Source organism: Rhinopithecus roxellana, chromosome 16 (assembly GCF_007565055.1).
Source record: "Rhinopithecus roxellana isolate Shanxi Qingling chromosome 16, ASM756505v1, whole genome shotgun sequence".
NCBI classification, from domain to species: domain Eukaryota; kingdom Metazoa; phylum Chordata; class Mammalia; order Primates; family Cercopithecidae; genus Rhinopithecus; species Rhinopithecus roxellana.
Genome location: NC_044564.1, coordinates 113,111,575 through 113,128,987, shown reverse-complemented (window position 1 = coordinate 113,128,987; position 17,413 = coordinate 113,111,575). Strand labels below are relative to the sequence as shown.

The 17,413-nt window shown below is 45.8% G+C and overlaps 1 protein-coding gene across 4 annotated transcripts in view; it reads left to right on the top strand.

Annotated features, from left to right (window-relative positions):
* The first annotated feature begins 273 nt into the window (after window positions 1–273).
* PTGR1 (prostaglandin reductase 1) overlaps window positions 274–17,413 on the top strand; it is a 36,678-nt gene continuing 19,538 nt past the window's right edge. The window contains exons 1-5 of one of the 4 annotated variants that reach the window (XM_030919235.1): window positions 274–531; window positions 2,714–2,829; window positions 5,124–5,169; window positions 6,363–6,419; window positions 13,247–13,414. In XM_030919235.1, coding sequence (XP_030775095.1) covers window positions 2,724–2,829; window positions 5,124–5,169; window positions 6,363–6,419; window positions 13,247–13,414 — 377 coding nt within the window. In that variant the 5' untranslated portion in view covers window positions 274–531; window positions 2,714–2,723. Of the gene's footprint in view, window positions 532–706; window positions 880–2,713; window positions 2,830–5,123; window positions 5,170–6,362; window positions 6,420–13,246; window positions 13,415–17,413 lie in introns of those variants that run through there. The other 3 variants (XM_030919237.1, XM_030919236.1, XM_010361345.2) reach the window with 3 other exon arrangements.

The window sequence follows — 17,413 nt, the reverse complement described above, 5'->3', positions numbered from 1 at the left end:
GCTTGCACTGCGGGAAAACGGCCAGACTGACCAGGAGCCCGGGAATCCGAACCAGCACTGGGGGCTGATTAGGGCTGCGGCCGCCCCAGGCCCTGCCTTTGGCCCCTCCTGGCCTGCCCGGCAGGCGCTTCGGCTCGTTCCCCCAAGGGGCATATTTCCGCAGGGCTCCGAATTAGGACCCCAGGCGCAGGTCCAGTGTCACTTGGAAAAAGCTCTGTTAGGGGTTTTAATATCAGAAGTCCCCAACGCCCCTACACACAGAAACACATATACATACGCACACGCGCGCGCGCATATGCACATAGGCACACACAGATAAGCGCGCGCACACACACACACAAACGCACTCAGATTCCCGGGACCCTGGATTTCCTCCTGAGACCTTTTCAGGGACGGCGCTCTCACCCTCCAGAAGCAGCCCCACCTTGGAGTGGCCCCACCCTCTCCTGGGACCTGTCGTAAAGCGGTCCTCTGGCGCCCGGCCGCGCAGTCCCAGCCGCCTTCCCCAGGTAGTGGAAACCTCGGGCTCCTGTAAGTAGACCTCCTGCTTTCTTTCCTTCACTTTTCTCCCTCCCTTAACCCCCTTGCTTTCTTCCTGCCAAGTTTCTAGACGCCGCAGTGGAGGAGGTTTGCGCTTTGCCCTCCTCCCCTTTCGCCGAAATGACCGCTGGGTCTTGCACTCGGAGGATCTTGGGAGCCGAAGTCCCGACGCCTCCCGGCCCTGCAGTTCCTTGGAGAGCTTGGAGACGCGCGCGGGAGGGAATAGGAAAGCTTGATTACAATCCGGGACACCCGGTAGCTGCCTGCAGGCGGGAAGGGGCAGGCCAGGGAACTTGCGGGACTGCACAAGTGGGGGAAGGTAGAAGAAGAAAGATCAGGGTAGGGGTTTGGGAATGGGCATGCGGGCGGCGGGTGGCGGGTGGCGGGCGGCGGGGGTGGGAGCAAAGGGCGAGCGGGCAAAGGCCGGTCGCCCCCCAGGCCCCCTCCTCGGGCGGGCGAGACCTTCCCGGGACCTCGCCCCTCTGGGTCCAGACCCTTTCCAGAAGGGCTTCTGGACTTGTAGCGAGTTTGGAATGCCCAGCAGTTGCTTTCTAGGGAAAAGGGACAAAGATGCGTGGACACTTAAAAAGTTGAACTCATAGAAATAACGACTAGAATAATGGTTGCCAGAGGCTGGGAGCGGGTTCGGGGGTGAATGGGGGCTTGTTGGCCAAAAGGTACAAAGTTCAGAGACGAGAGGAGTAGGTTCTGAGATCTGTTGCACTGCAGGGTGACTAGAGCCAATAATGTGTATTTCAAAATAACTAAGAGCAAACTTCAAATGTCTCACCATAAAAATGATACTTAGGGCCGGGCACAGTGGCTCACGCCTGTAATCCCAGCACTTTAGGAGGTCGAGGCGGGCGGATCATTAGAGCTCAGGGGCTCTAGACCAGTCTGGCCAACATGGGGAAACCCCGTCTCTACTAAAAATACAAAAATTAGCCAGGCGTGGTGGCGGGCGCCTGTAATCCCAGCTACTCAGGAGGCTGAGGCAGGCGAATCCCTTGGACCCGGGAGGCGGAGGTTGCACTGAACTGAGATGGCGCCACTGCACTCCAGCCTGGGCGACAGAGCAAGACTTCGTCACCAAAAAAAAAAAAAAAAAAAAAAAAAAAGTCTTTATTAAAAAAGAAAAACAAGAAGGAACAACCCCGGGCTGCAGATCGGACCGCCCCCCTGGCTCCCGGCCACGCCTGTCCCCTCCCCGACGCACCGGTGGGGGAGCTGGGGAGGTCAGCAGCAGATCCGGAACGTTTTGTAACTGGATTGTTTGTTGCGGATGCACACGCGGGAAGGCGCGGTTCCCAAGTGATTTGGCCGAGTTCAGTCCAAGCAGAACGTCCTGAACCCCCAGCTCAGGGCAGCCTTCATCATCTTCCCTTGCTTTGGTGTAGAGTTTAAGCTCAAAATCGGTTTGGTGTGGAGTTTAAACTCAAATCCCTGCTGGGCCAAAGAAAACTCGCACCCGATGGCTGAGCGCAAGTGGTGCACACCTGGAATCCCAGCACTTTGGGAGGCCGAGGCGGGCGGATCGCCTAGGGAACACAGTGAGGCTCCTCTCTACAGGAAAAAGAGAAAAAAGTATTTAAAAAAAACAAACAAAAAACCGCACCTGAAAATGGGGCGGAGCAGCGGCGCCCCCCGGTGGTTTTCAGGAGTTCTGAGATTCCCTTGAAATGCTTGGCTCTTTCCTTCTGAAAGAGGTGCATGGACTTCTTTCTATTGGGTTCTTTGTGTTTGATGCTTTTTCTTAGAATTCATTCCATGTGAGATGACAAACGGAATGGAATATTCGCACTCCCCGTAACTGTTCAGTGCCATAAAGAAACTCTAGCCTAGCAGTGGCTGGGAAGAATTTCTTTGTTGATTTATATTTTTTCCTTGTCTTGAAGTGTTTCTTTAAACCTCAGTTTCCTCATCTGTACACTGGCAATGATACTAATGTCTATCTTATAGGGAAGTTATAAGGATAAAATGAGGTAATCTATATGAAGTGCTCAGCACAGCACCAGAAACATAGTAAATATTAAATGAATGTGGTTGGCATTATCTGATAATGATGGGATTTGAGGATATTGTAGTTGTACTATCTGGGCTCAGTTTGATGGCGAGGGGACTGTTAGAATGCAGTCATTTCATGGCAGTTGACTACATATTTACCGTGTTCTAGGAGCTTCAGGATGGTTCGTACTAAGATATGGACCCTGAAGAAGCACTTTGTTGGCCATCCTACTAACAGTGACTTTGAGTTGAAGACAGCTGAGCTACCACCCTTAAAAAATGGAGGTAAGTCATACTAAAAATATTTCAGAGATGGAAGGAACTGTATCAGTTAGCTTTTGCTGCCTAACAAACTACCCCAAAGTCTAGTGACTTTAAGCAACAATGGTTTATGAGTTCACAATTCTTTGGGTTGGCAATCTGGGCTGAGTTAAGCTGGGTGGTTCTTCTTAGGTCTCATCTGGGGTAAATGGTGAATGTAGAATGGGCCTGCTCACATGTCTGCTGGTGAGCAGACTTTCTGTTGGGGTGCATGCCTTAGTTCTCATCTATGTGGCCTTTCTAGCAGGCTGGTTTAAGCTCTGTTCTTATAGTGGTCCCATAGATCTAGAGCAGCAGGAGTTGCCAAGCTCCAATGTGCAAGCACTTTTTTTTTTTTTTTTTTTTGAGACAGAGTCTTCCTCTGTTGCCCAGGTCGGAGTACATTGGCATGATCTTGGCTCATTGCAACCTCTGCCTCCCAGGTTCAAGTGATTCTCCTGCCTCAGCCTCCTGAGTAGCTGGGATTACAGGCACCCATCAACACACTCAGCTAATTTTTTTTTTTTTTTTTTTTTGGTATTTTTAGTAGAGATAGAGTTTCACCATGTTGGCCAGGCTGATCTCAAACTCCTGACTTCAGGTGGTCCACCCGCCTCGGCCTCCCAAAGCGCTGGGATTACAGGCATGAGCCACAGTGCCTGGCCTTAATGTTTGTATTTTTAGTAGAGACGGTGTTTCCCCATCTTTGCCAGGCTGGTCTTGAACTCCTGACCTCAGTTGATCAGCCCGCCTTGACCTCCCAAAGTGCTGGGATTAAAGGTGTGAGCTACCACGCCCCGCTGTGCAAGTGCTTTTCAAGCCTCTACTTGTGCCACGTTTGCTAGTATCCCACGGTCAAAACAAATCACAAAACCAAGCTCAGATTTGAGAGGCAGAAAATAGATTTCTTGATGGTAGAAATGGCAAGGAGACCAGCACACAAGGGTGGGAGTTATTTGTGGCCATTTTGCAAATGCCACGTAGACCTTTCCAGGGTTTTCTGTGTGAAGCCTGGATGTCATGTGGCAGGAATCCCCTGCTTTCATTGATAATTGAAATTCATGCTTGAGTGCATTACTCTTCATGGCTTTGACCAGACTGTGGGGAGGATGTCCTCTGTATCCTCATGAGCCTGATGATGGCAGTGAGGTAAGCACTGCCCAGTAGCTATATGAAGAGTTCAGACTATAAGATGAGTCTCTGAGGAGTGTTTACAGGTAGGTAAGCTTTTGAGAAAAGGAGATGCAATCAAGTAGCATGGCAAAGTGATCAGTCCCATCTAAGCTGTGAAGGCCATGACTCAAATTCAAAATTCCAAAGAATGTGTACATGAGAGTCACTCCAGCAAAATGCATGTTCTCTAACACTAACTGGGGCTGGTGGTGAAACCATAGGGTGAGCTCTGCAACATAATGGTTTAAATGTGACCTTGGCCAAGTTACTTAACCTAACCTTAAATAAAATGGAAACAATATTTGTTGAATATCAAATGACATAATTCATGTAAAGCATGGAATGAGTGCTGAGTAAATAGTATTATTATTATTATTATTATTATTATTAACTGGGCTGGGCCAAAAACGAGAACCCCTTCTTGTCTCTGCTATAGAAGCACAGATAGGAAGACATTCCTGAAGCAGAAGTATTATCTGTGTTTTTTTTAGAATACCAAAAACAGGTTGGGCATGGTGGCTCGTTCCTGTAATCCCAGCGCTTTGGGAGGCCAACGCGGGCAGATCTCTTGAGATTAGAAGTTCAAGACCAGCCTGGCCAACATGGTGAAACCCCGTCTCCAATAAAAATACAAAAATTAGCCAGGTGTGGTGGCGGGCATCTGTAATCCCAGCTTCTCAGGAGACTGAGACAGGAGAATCACTTGAACCTGGGAGATGGAGGTTGCAGTGTGCAGAGATCAAGCCACTGCACTCCAGCCTGGGCAACACAGCAAGACTCCGTCTCAAAAAAAAAAAAAAAAAAAAAAAGCCAAACAAAACAAAGGCATCAGGCCTTGAGTTCTGTTTTTTGAGTTCTGTTTTTTTCCTTCAACTTTTATTTTAGTGTTAGGGATACATATGCAGGCTTGTTATACGGGTAAATCACACGTGGCTGAGGTTTGGTGTACGAATGATCCTGTTGCCCAGGTAGAGAGCATGGTACCTCATAGGTAGTTTCTCAACCTTCGTCCCGGTCTCACCCTCCCCTGTCTAGTGGTGCTCAGTGTCTATTGTTCCTCTCAGGCCTTGAGTTTCTAATTGCCTATGGCATGCTTTATTTTGTAGAGGTCCTGCTTGAAGCTTTGTTCCTCACCGTGGATCCTTACATGAGGTATTATTTATTTTCCCCCTCAAAACGCTAATGCTGTGTTACATGCTATTTGGAATTAGTCCATCTTTTAAAATATCCAACTGACTTAAAATATTGTCACTTTCCCTCTGTTTCTCCCAGCCAGTATCAGTGATGGGATTCATGCACGTTCATCTTTTGCAGGCAAAGGTCTAAGTAGCTTACTGAGGGATCACCTCCGTTCCTTTGTCCCAACCATCTCCTATCTGCCCTGCACAATTCGCCTTTTACTGCTCAACAGAATTACTTCCAGAAAAAAAAGAAAAAGAAAGAAAGAAAGAAAAACCTTAAAACAAAAAAAATAAAAAATAAAGCCTGGGCAACATGGCAAAACCCTGTCTCTACTAAAAATACAAAAAAATTAGCCGGGCGTGGTGGTGCATGCCTGTGGTCCCAGCTACTCAAGAGGATGAGGCAGAAAGATCACTTGAGCCTGGGAGGCAGAGGTTGCGGTGAGCCGAGATTGTGCCACTGTACTCCAGCCTAGTTAACGGAGTAAGACTCCGTCTCATAAAGAAAAAAGAAGCTAAACCCAAATTTGTCTATTTCACTACTGGCAAATAATCTGGGTAGAGGAAGATGCTAAGATTAAAATCAGCTTTTCTGGCCTTCCACTTACCTGTATTCTTTTAATGTAGGTAAATCTGCAGTTGACTCAAACTTATATACTCAGCAAACAACTCAGGGAGGGGAGGAAATCTAAAGGCTTTATTGACCACTAAGTCCTCCATATTTTTTTGCCCAGGTAAATAACATAGCCATCATTCTTTTACATTTTTTTCATAGCTCATTGATAAAGATTCAAATCTGAAGTGGAAAATACAGTTTTAAAATGTTAATTGGCATATTTTTGTGTAGCTAGTGTTTTGGGTAATAACTACCCAGTGGCGCCTGGGTTATATTTTTTAAGTTGTTGGTAGAAATTCATCTTTGCTTGAACATGGAGGTAAGACTTTTGTGTTCACTCATAAAAAATCCAATCGGAGTGCTTATCTGAGGTCACAGAGCAGAACTTCCTCTAACAGCTTTCCTCCTGCATCTCACCTAGTTGTAGCGCTTCATCTGTCTGGGCTTTATTGCCGCATACACTTACCCAGCAGTTTTCCATTAGCTTGAAACTCAAAACAGTCCCCCGATGCTCTTATGTGTTAAGAATGGAATTTTTTTTTTTTCAGAATTTTAGCCAAAACATTGAAAGAAGGTGATAGAATGATGGGGCAGCAAGTGGCCAGGTAATTATTTCCATTTGTCTCAATGCTTGGAAAATATGTCTCCTCTTTACCTCCTGCTGGGTCCTGTCTCTGTCCATCACTCCTACAATTTCTTCAGCCTGTGTGGTTCACTTACTGTGTGATCTTGGAATCAACTTGGGAAATCCTGTTCCCTTATGGACTAGCTGGAAAGGAGGGAAGGATGTGAAATTGTCATTTTTTCAGCTTCACTTTGCCATCCTTACTTTTAATCACTAAAAACAAACAAACAAACAAACAAACAAAAAAATTCATCCAGGTCATGATTATTGTAAAAATTCAAACAAAACAAAAATTTTTATCTTAGAAATTGAAAGTTCCCCCATCATCTGAACCTTAAGGACAACTATTGTTAATATATTATTATTTCAAAAATTGTTGGCCAGCACAGTGGCTCACGCTTGTAATCCCAGCACTTTGGGAGGCCAAGGCTGGTGGATCACCTGAGGTTGGGAGTTCAAAACCAGCCTGGCTAACATGGTGAATCCCCATCTCCACTAAAAATACAAAAATTAGCTGGGCACAGTGGTAGGCACTTTAATCCCAGCTACTTGGGAAGCTGGGATTAAGCCAAAGAGGTGGAGGTTGCAGTGAGCAGAGATGCACTCCAGCCTTGGGCGACAGAGCGAGACTCTGTCTCAAAAAAAAAAAAAAAAAAAAAAAAAAATTCATGTTTTCTGTATTTTATAGTTTAATTTTTTACGATAAAAATTTTGAGTCATTTAGCTTTTATATTGGAATAATGAGTGGGGCCATGTTCAGTGGCTCACGCCTGTAATTCTAACACTTTGGGAGCTCAAGGTGGATGGAATGCTTGAATTCAAGAGTTCGAGACCAGCCTGGGAAACATGGCAAAACCCTGTCTCTAAAAAAAACCAAACATCTCATTCTTTATTTTTTTAAATTGTGTGTCTCAATGACTAGCCAGTTATTATAATACCATTTGTAGAAATCTTATATGGATCTTTCCTGGGATTTCAATGACCTTACAGATTTATTTAGAGGAAACTAACATCTTTACAATTTCTTTCTCCAAACACAAGGTATGCTTCTCCATTTACTCATTTTGTCTTATATCCCATTAACAGTTTTCTTCATGTAGGTCTTATACATTTCTTGCTAACAATTAAAGAAATGAACACGTATTTGTGCTTGCTGGATTGGCAAACTATTTTTTAAAATATTATAGTAATGGAGATGATACACTCATACATAGATGGTGGAAGGGGAAGTTGGCACAACCTTCTAGAAAGGAATTTGGAAATTTGGCAATATGCAGCAAGAGTTACAAACGTTTTAATACTCTTTGACCTAGTAATACCATTTATAGAAATCCTGACTAAGGAAACAGTATTGAGCCAAGTGCAGTGGCTCATTCCTATAATCCCAGCACTTCAGGAGGCCGAGGTGGGTGGATCTAGGAGTTTGAGACCACCCTGGGCAACATGGTAAACCCCATCTCTACAAAAAAATACAAAAAAGTCTGGGCACAGTGGCTCATGCCTGTAATCTCAGTACTTTGGGAGGCTGAGGTGGGTGGATCACCTTAGGTCAGGAGTTCTAGATTAGCCTGGGCAACATGGGGAAACCTTGTCTGTACTAAAAATACAAAAATTAGCTGGGCGTGGTGGTGGTCGCCTGTAATCCCAGCTATTCAGGAGGCCAAGGCAGGAGAATTGCTTGAACCTGGGAGGCGGAGGTTGCAGTGAGCTGAGATCACACCATTGCACTCCAGCCTGGGCAACATGGTGAAACCTCCTCTCTACTAAAAATACAAACACTAGCTGGGTGTGGTGGTGGTCGCCTGTAATCCCAGCTATTCAGGAGGCCAAGGCAGGAGAATTGTTTGAACCTGGGAGGCGGGGGTTGCAGTGAGCTGAGATCACATCATTGCACTCCAGCCTGGCAATAGATTGAAACTCTTGTCTCAAAAAAAAAAAAAAGAAAGAAAAGAAAAAATTGGAGGGCCACGGTGGCTCACCCCTGTAATCCCAGCACTTTGGGAGGCCAAGGCGGGCGGATCACAAGGTCAGGGGACCAAGACCATCCTGGCTAACATGGTGAAACCCCGTGTCTACTAAAAATACAAAATATTAGATGGGCGTGGTGTCGGGCGCCTGTATTCCCAGATACTCGGGAGGCTGAGGCAGGAGAATGGCGTGAACCTGGGAGGCGGAGCTTGCAATGAGCCAAGATCGCGCCACTGCACTCCAGCCTGGGTAACAGAGCGAGACTCCATCTCAAAAAAAAAAAAAGGAAAATTAGATGAATGTGGTAGTATGCTACTGTGGTCCCAGCTACTCAGTCTCAGCTACTCAGGAGGCCAAGGTGGGAGGATCATTTGAGCTCAGGGGAAGTTGAGGTTGCGGTGAACCATGATTGCCCCACAACACTCCAGCCTGAGCAACAGTGGGAGACTGTGTCTCAAAAAAAAAAAAAGAAAGAAAAAAGAAAAAGATAATTGATTTGTTCCAAAACAACCACCAGAGTACTCCAGACGACCACCAGAGTAAGTGCCAGAGAATAGGCAAGTAAGCAGGGTAAAAGAAAACTTTATTAACCTGCCAATGTGAAGGAGGGGCGAGGTTCACCAGTCTCCAGCGGTGGAGGCCCACGAAGTCGCTCAGGCCTTCTCGGGCGAGGTTCCTAGGTCTGCACAGGAGCAGGGGCCAAGGAAGTTCGCACCGCGCCCCAGCAGGGAGCGGCTTTTATGTCCTGGGCCTGGGACTGGGAGGGCAGTGGGCGGGACATAGGCGGGTCGGGGGTGGGGCGGTAGGCGGGGCTAGGCAGGTCCGGGTTTTTCTCCGTGGGAGGTCGGGTTGCACCTGCGCAGTAGACTGGTGTCTTTCCCGGGCGTGGGAAAGTTGATGGTGAAGAACCCAGAACTGTGCCATCTTGCCTCTGTTCGTCCAAACAGTCCAACCTTTTATTGATAATAGTGATAAGGGGTGCCGTGGTCTGTCTAGCTACTTCCTGCTGTTAAGGGACGTCGTTAAGTTGGGGTCTATGGTTGGTATTTGGACGCACGGATGAAGAAGCATCTGGTTGAAGGTGATGCGGGTGATCTCTTGAACTTTGGCTTGGAGAAATTTGATTAAAATGGGAGCTGGTATTAGATGGGCAACAGTGGTGACGTAGTGGAGATAGTTGCTAGGAGACGGTATTGTCTGCCGTGGTTTAGATGTAAGGACACCGGTTTGCCTAGTGTCTGGAGTATTGTTTTTCTTTTAGTTAAGACTAGGCTGGAGATCAGACACTGGTTTGCCTAGTGCCTTAGGTGCCTAAAGGTCTAAAACAATTATTAGAGGAGATACAAGAAGCAGGTAATAGAATGATGACAGTAATAGAATGACGACAGAATATTTAGGAAGGAGCTGAGGAAGAGGAGGGCAAGAATAGACTGAAGAGGAAGGCGGAATGAGAGTAAGAGACAGCTACCAATAAGGCAAGAATGAGAGGGCGTGTGGAAGGTGGTTAGGCGGAAGTGCCGAGGGATGGAAGGAGGGGCAGCCTCAACAGTGGTAGGAGGGACCGAGGAGGAGGGCGGAACTATAGCAGGAGCGGAAGGGGAAGGTGGAGCCCAAGCGGGAGGGGGAGGTGGAGTATACGGGGGAGTGGAAGGGAGGGGAAGCTGACACAGGTGAGTCAGACAGGAAAGATGACCCTTTTCTGACTTTGCTAGGTCTGCGCCTTAGCCAACTTGACTTGGGCCAACAAACATTGGCTACACAAGTCTGGTCGAGAACGCAAGTCTTAAAACTTTTGTATATAATTTATTTTAGACTACTTACTTAAGCGCTGGCAGAAATTACTGAGGTCAATTAAAATGTTACGGTCTAGGGTGCCTTCAGGCGGCCATTGAGACTGGTTGTCTAATTTATATTGTGGCCACGCCACAGTGGAGAGGAAAATTAGTCACTTTCATTTAAGATCTTACTTTTAATTGTAAACTTTTGAGATTTTAGTTAGAAGACACCCTAAAGGGGAGTCTCTAGGTATTTTGGATTGGGGGTTTCCCATTGCGTTCCTCTCGCCTACAGGCGGAAACGGAAACCGAACTCTACCTGGCTACAAAGCGTCCTTTGGAGCCACTAGAGACCGGCGGGAGGCTCCTGGAGCCAGAATGGAGATTACCTCCAGGCAGACGTCTCTGTCCTGGACGCGTCTCCCATGGAATGGAATGGACTTCCTTTGGGCAGACGTCTCTGCCTTTGGGAACTTCCCTGGGTCACCTGGTGACCGGAAAAAAAGCCTTGGGCCTGCACAGGACTTCTGGCCAAGGAATATGAGAGGGAGGCAAAAGGTACTCACCCCTAGGAGACTTGGAGGTGGGGAAAGCGATGTCCAGGTCCTGGTCTGTCTGGGGCGTGGAAGGAGGAGGCTCCTCCGACCTTGGGGGGCCCTGAGGAGGGCTCTCCTCCTGGGTTTCGGCACCAACTGATCTGCTCCAGAACTACCACCAGAGTACTCCAGACGACCACCAGAGTAAGTGCCAGAGAATAGGCAAGTAAGCAGGGTAAAAGAAAACTTTATTAACTTGCCAATGTGAAGGAGGGGCGAGGTTCACCATCTCTGGGGTGGAGGCCGATGAAGTCGCTCAGGCATTCTCCGGGAGGTTCCTAGGTCCCCACAGGAGCAGGGGCCAAGGAAGTTCGCACAGGGCAGCTTTTATGTCCTGGGCCTGGGAGTGGGAGGGCAGTGGGCGGGACATAGGCGGGTCAGGGGTGGGGGCGGTAGACGTGGCTAGGTGGTTCCGGTTTTTCTCTGTCGGAGGTCGGGTTGCGCCTGTGCAGTCCACCGGTGTCTTTCCCCGGTGCGGGAAAGTTGATGGTGAAGAACCCGGAACTGTGCCATCTTGCCTACGTTTGTCCAAACAATAATAATGTTTATCAATATTAATTAAAATATATTTCCTAGCAAGCAGACTCAAAGAAAAAAGGAAAAAAATAATTAATATTAGGAAAAATACTGAAAGTATCCTAATAATGGGGGCATAATTAAATTCATTACATTTTTTGAAGGATTCTTACTGACATGGAAAAAAGTATAAATTATGTGGACCAATGTAATGTTAACAGATAAATTATAGGTTATAAAACACATATAATTACTTCAATTACATAAATATGTATAATGCAGCCAGGCACGGTGGCTCACACCTGTAATCCCAGCACTTTGGGAGGCTGAGGCAGACAGATCACGAGGTCAAGAGATCAAGACCATCCTGCCCAACATGGTGAAACCCCGTCTCTACTGAAAATACAAAAATTAGGTGGACATGGTGGCACGTGCCTGTAGTCCCAGCTATTCGGGAGGCTGAGGCAGGAGAATTGCTTGAACTCAGGAGTCAGAAGTTGCAGTATGCCGAGAAGGCACCATTGCACTCCAGCCAGGCGACAGAGCAAGACTCTGTCTCAAACAATAAACATAAAAAATAAAAAAATACGTATAGTACACATTTCAAAATACACCATTAAGATTGACATAAAATACACCCAAATGTTAGCAGTTGTCTTTGTGCTGTGAGATTAGAATTGATATTTTTATTTTATATGTCTAAAATTTTCTAGAATAAATATGTGTTATATAACTTTATGATCTGAGGACGAAAGATGGTAAAGAAGGATAAAGAGTTGGATGAAGAAAAGGGAATCAGTAAATGAGACAGAAAGGGTGCAGCTTAGAGGAGGAGGCAGAAGGCCAGCAGAGATCATTAGTATCCTGGGAACCAATGAGGGAAGACTTTTGGGTGACCCTGTGTTAATAGAGTGGAAAAGGGTAGGCCGGGCACAGTGTCTCACACCTGTAATCCCAGCACTTTTGGAGGCCAAGGCAGGTGGATCACCTGAGGTCGGGAGTTCGAGACCAGCCTGGCCAACATGGTGAAACCCCGTCCCTACTAAAACGACAAAAATTAGCCTAGTGTGGTGTTAGGTGCCTATAATCCCAGCTACTCAGGAGGCTGAGGCAGGAGAATTGCTTGAACCCAGGAGGTGAAGGTTGCAGGGAGCCGAGATCACACCATTGCACTTCAGCCTGGGCAACAAGAGGAAGACTCCATCTTAAAAAAAAAAAAAAAAAAAAAAAAATTTACATATAAAATATATATGTAAACAATATATATAAAGAGAGAGAGAGAGAGACAAAGACAGAGAGAGAGAGACGGGGGTGGAGAGAGTGGAAAAGTAAAATCAGACAATGATTAAGGAATATCCACTAGATTTTGTGCTCAGGAGGTTGTTGTGACCTTAGTGGAGTAGTAGGGGTGGAAGGCAGGTTGCAGTGGGTTAGCACATGAATGGAAAGTGAAGAAGTTGGGCTGAAAAAGGAAGATGAAGGAGCAAGGAGACAGCGGAGGGATGGGATGATAAGACGGCAGAGTTGAGCATACTTATATGTTGAGTGAAAGGGAGAGTAGAGAGGAAAATCTCAAAGATTCTGGAGAGTAGAAGGCCAAGGGAAAGAGAGCGACACCTGAAGAAGAGAAGGCTAGTGTCCAGATCACCTTGAGCCAGAGGACAGAGGCCTCTTGCTTAAAAGGAAGACAAGTGGGTGAGAACAGGCGCTCCTCACCCCATGAGGCGCTCCTCACCCCATGATCCACTCCTCGAGTGGCTGGGCCAGTTGAGAGTTCTCTGATGATCCCTATGCCGATGGCTAAAAATTAAGATGGAGGAGGTGGTGGACTATCAGTTGTGGAATGTCAACCTCAGTGCCCTTTTGTCAACACTAACCCCACAGCATCCTGACTCCCTTGAAAGGGAAGACATGTCCCCTGCCTTAATGTCTTAATGTGCTTTATCTTTCAGAGTTGTGGAAAGTAAAAATGCAGACCTACCCAAAGGAACAATTGTACTGACTTCTCCAGGCTGGACAACACACTCCATTTCTGATGGGAAAGATCTGGAAAAGCTGCTGACAGAGTGGCCAGACACAATACCAGTGTCTTTGGCTCTGGGGACAGTTGGCATGCCAGGGTGAGTTTCATGGATATATTTCATTTGTTTGAATGTCTGACACTCTGGTTTTCCAAAATGGTTTGTTCAGAACTTGGTCAACAGGAAGATATTTGATGCATGATAGGCTCAGGGGCTGATTAGAGAAGATGGCAGGACTAAGCAGGAAGATCAACCTAAGTGTCCATCAATGGGTGAATGGATAAAGAAAACATGGTCTATATACACAGTGGAATACTATTCAGCCTTAAAAAAGAAGCAAATCTTGTCACTTGTGACAACATTGGAGGACTTTATGTGAAGTGAAATAAGCCAGGCACAGAAAGGCAAATACCACATTATTTCACTTAAATGTGGAATCTGAAAAAGTTGAACTCATAGAATTAGAGAGTAGAATGATGGTTACCAGGGGCCGGGAGGGTGAAGGGTTAGGGAGATGTTGGTCAAAGGATACAAAATTTCAGTTAGACCCACCATGCCTGGCATGAATAAATATTTTAGTAATTAATATTTACTAAAATTAATACCTTCTTATATTCAATTAGTGGACACTAAACAATTGCAGCACTTCTTGTTCTTTTCTGCCTTCCCTGTACCCTCTACGGGTGACAGCTCTTCCTCTTCCTTTGTTATCCCACCCATTCTTCCCTCTGCACTGTGAACGAGGTGTAGGGCAGGAGAGGTGAAGGCAGACATGAGGAAACTTTGGTTGTTGAGAAGGTAATTTGTAATATATTAGGAGATCCTGACTCCTAAAAGAGAAGGTGATTTATTCACTCGTGTGTATTTCTTATTCATCTGATCCAAGCCACTAAGGAGTGCATGTTAATGTACGTTTACTCTAAACAATCAACCAGTGGTTCTCAGTGACTGAGGTGGGGAGTCATACATGCCCGTTTCTAAGAATCCTCTGGCAACACATCACCCTTTCAATGAGACTTCCTGTCATTATGAGTCACTGACCAATGGGATGGGTCTTCTTTGCTAATGCCAGAGTTTTCTGGGCCAGTTCACTTAACCCCAAAAGAGAAGCAGAGGTTATACTTTCTGATTGAGTTATTCCTCCTGTGACAACCAGCATCCCCCTCTCCCAATATACCTTCTAGATATTTCCAGAGTTGGCTTTCAATTAGATATTCCGATCTAAGATACACTAAGCCTTTCCCAAACATTATCTCCTTTTAAAATAAAATGGAGGCCGGGCATGGTGGCTCATGCGTGTAAGCCCAGCACTTTCGGAAGCAGAGGCAGCCGGATCACGAGGTCAGGAGTTCGAGTCCAGCCTGACCAACATGTAGAGACCAACATGTCTCTACTAAAAATACGAAAATTAGCCAGGCATGGTGGCATGTACCTGTAATCTCTGCTACTAAGGAGGCTGAGGCAGGAGAATCGCTTGAACCCAGGAGGCGGAGATTGCAGTGGGCCAAGATCGCACCACTGCACTCCAGCCTGGGTGACAGAGCGAGATTCCATCTCAAAAAATAATAAAAAAAAATAAATAAAATAAAATAAAATAAAGTAAAATGGAGATAAGATGAAGAAGCCAAAAGTAAAGAAATCCTTGAGGGAAAATGAATGTTGTACTTTGGACAAAGAAGGACTTAATAGAATCAGTGGTTTGGAGAGCAAATACATGAATACATGTGGTCTTCCAACTTAATTGAAGGAAAAGATGCAAAACTTTGGGGGAATGTTAAATCTGTGGAGTCTGGACAGCTAAAAGACACCCTAGATTTCAAAATTCAACTTCTCTTTTAATCTATATCAGAAGTACTAGCATTCTTGAAAGTTGACCCATCCCAGCCAGGTATGGTGGCTCATGCTGGTAATTCCAGCACTTTGGGAGGCTGAGGCAGGAGGATCGTCTTAGGTAAGGAGTTGGAAACCAGTCTGGGCAACATAGTGAGACCATGTCTCTAAAAAAATATTCAGAAATTGGCTGGGTGTGGTGGTATCTGCCTGTAGTCCCAGCTACTTGGGAGTTTGAGGTGGGAGGATCAATTGAGCCCTAGAGGTTTAGGCTGCAGTGAGCTGTGATTTCGCCACTGCACTCCAGCCTGGGCAATAGCACAAGACCCTGTCTCAAAAATTTTTTTTTTGTAAAGGGAGTAGTTCTCAATTGCTAGCGTTCATAAGAATCCCCTAGAGTCTTATTAACATTTGGATTATTTCTGAATCAGTGGGTCTACGGTGAGGCCCGAGAATCTAAATGTTAAACAAACATTTCAGCCGGGTACGGTGGCCTACACCAGTAATTCCAGCACTTTGGGAGGCACAGGCAGGCAGATCACAAGGTCAGGAGTTCGAGACTAGCTTGGCTAACATGGTGAAACCCCGTCTCTACTAAAGACACAAAAAATTAGCTGAGCATGGTGGTACATGCCTGCAATCCCAGCTACTGGGGAGGCTGAGGCAGGAGAATCGTTTGAACCCGGGAGTCAGAGGTTGCAGTGAGCCGAGATTACGCCATTGCACTCCAGCCTGGGCAACAGGGCGAGACTCTTGTCTAAACAAAAAAAAAAAAAAAATTCAGGTGATTCTGAGACACCTGGTGCTGCCCCGCCCTTTTGAATAACATTGTGTTAAGGGAGATATTTGGATTCTCAGAAAAAGTGCTGCCTGTGCCTGTGCCTGTCACTGCATTCTATTCAATGCCAACCTCTCATGGGCCCCAAATATAGTTAGAGGCTGTGTAAGCTAAGTAATGTCAACATGTAGTTGTTTTTTTTTTTAATGCACAAATAACTTTACATGAATGTGTCTGAAATTCTGCAAGTGCCTTAACAATCACTATAATGGGTCTGGATTTTATTGGCTCAGATCCAGAGCTGCAAAAATATAGCTTAAAATTTCCCACTACTAAACTTCATTTCTATCTCAACCCCTCCTTTTGGCTGGTGTAAAAAGAGAAAACCTCAGTTAAATTCAGTGATTTCTCGCATCATTTCAAATATAAAACTCAGGATTTCTTCTTTCTTCTCCCTGGGGTTGTTGCAAAGCTCCAAGGATAATACAAGTTGAGTGTCAGTAGAAGAGGGACAACAACAACTTCTTGATCTCGATCTGTACTGGTCTTAAGCTGGTCTCCTGCTCAAAGTTACTTCCTTTCTCTAAGTTTTCAGATCTTTTCCCCCCTTCCTTCTTCCCACCCTTCCTTCCCCTTCCTTTTTTACACTTTGAAGATTTTCTGAGGAATGAAATGGAAATACATATATACCGTCAAATGATCAGCCTCTAAACAAAAACAACTCCTAGGTACCCCAAATTCATATTTCATTCAGAATTTGAACTCCTCAAAATTGCCACTGCCAAGGACATCATTGTGAAAGTAGAGGATGCTTAATACCATCTTACATGAAATTAGTGGGCAATAAACAATTCCAGCACTTCTTGGTCTTTCCTGCCTGCCCGGTACCCTCTGCGGATGAGAGCTTTTCCTCTCTGTTCTCCTCTGTTATCCATCATTCCCTCTGGACTGTGAGCTAGGTGTAGGGAAGAAAAGGTGAAGGGAGACACGAGGAAACTTTGGTTGTGAAGAAAGTCTTCAATCCTATCACCTTCCAAACTCGCAATCCAAAGAGGTGTGGTGGTGTCTTCACCCAGGCCCCATCAGTACTGCCAGTGCTGCATCTTTGTATATCCAGTAGCTCTTTTCCTGCAAGCTAACTTTGACAACTTACTTAGGGTAATAAGTAAGATTAATTTCTGGAGAAATTCTGGAAGGTCTTCTATACCACTTTGGAGTCATGGAAAGCTCCAGATGCTCCCTGTGACCCTCTCATTCCTAATATCACACATCGTAGCTATCTGCGGCTATGTCACCCTGAAAACATGGGAGCTTCTCCCATGAAGCTCAACATCTCCATAGAACTTATATGGGAATGACGCATAGCTCTCTCTTCTTGAATCCCCAAAGTTTGAGAAAAATGATCTATCTTTTGTCCCTGAAATCTGGCCTGTGAATGGACAGGATACAGCCCCTTTCTAGCCAACTCTCCCTTCCCTCCCTAGTTCACA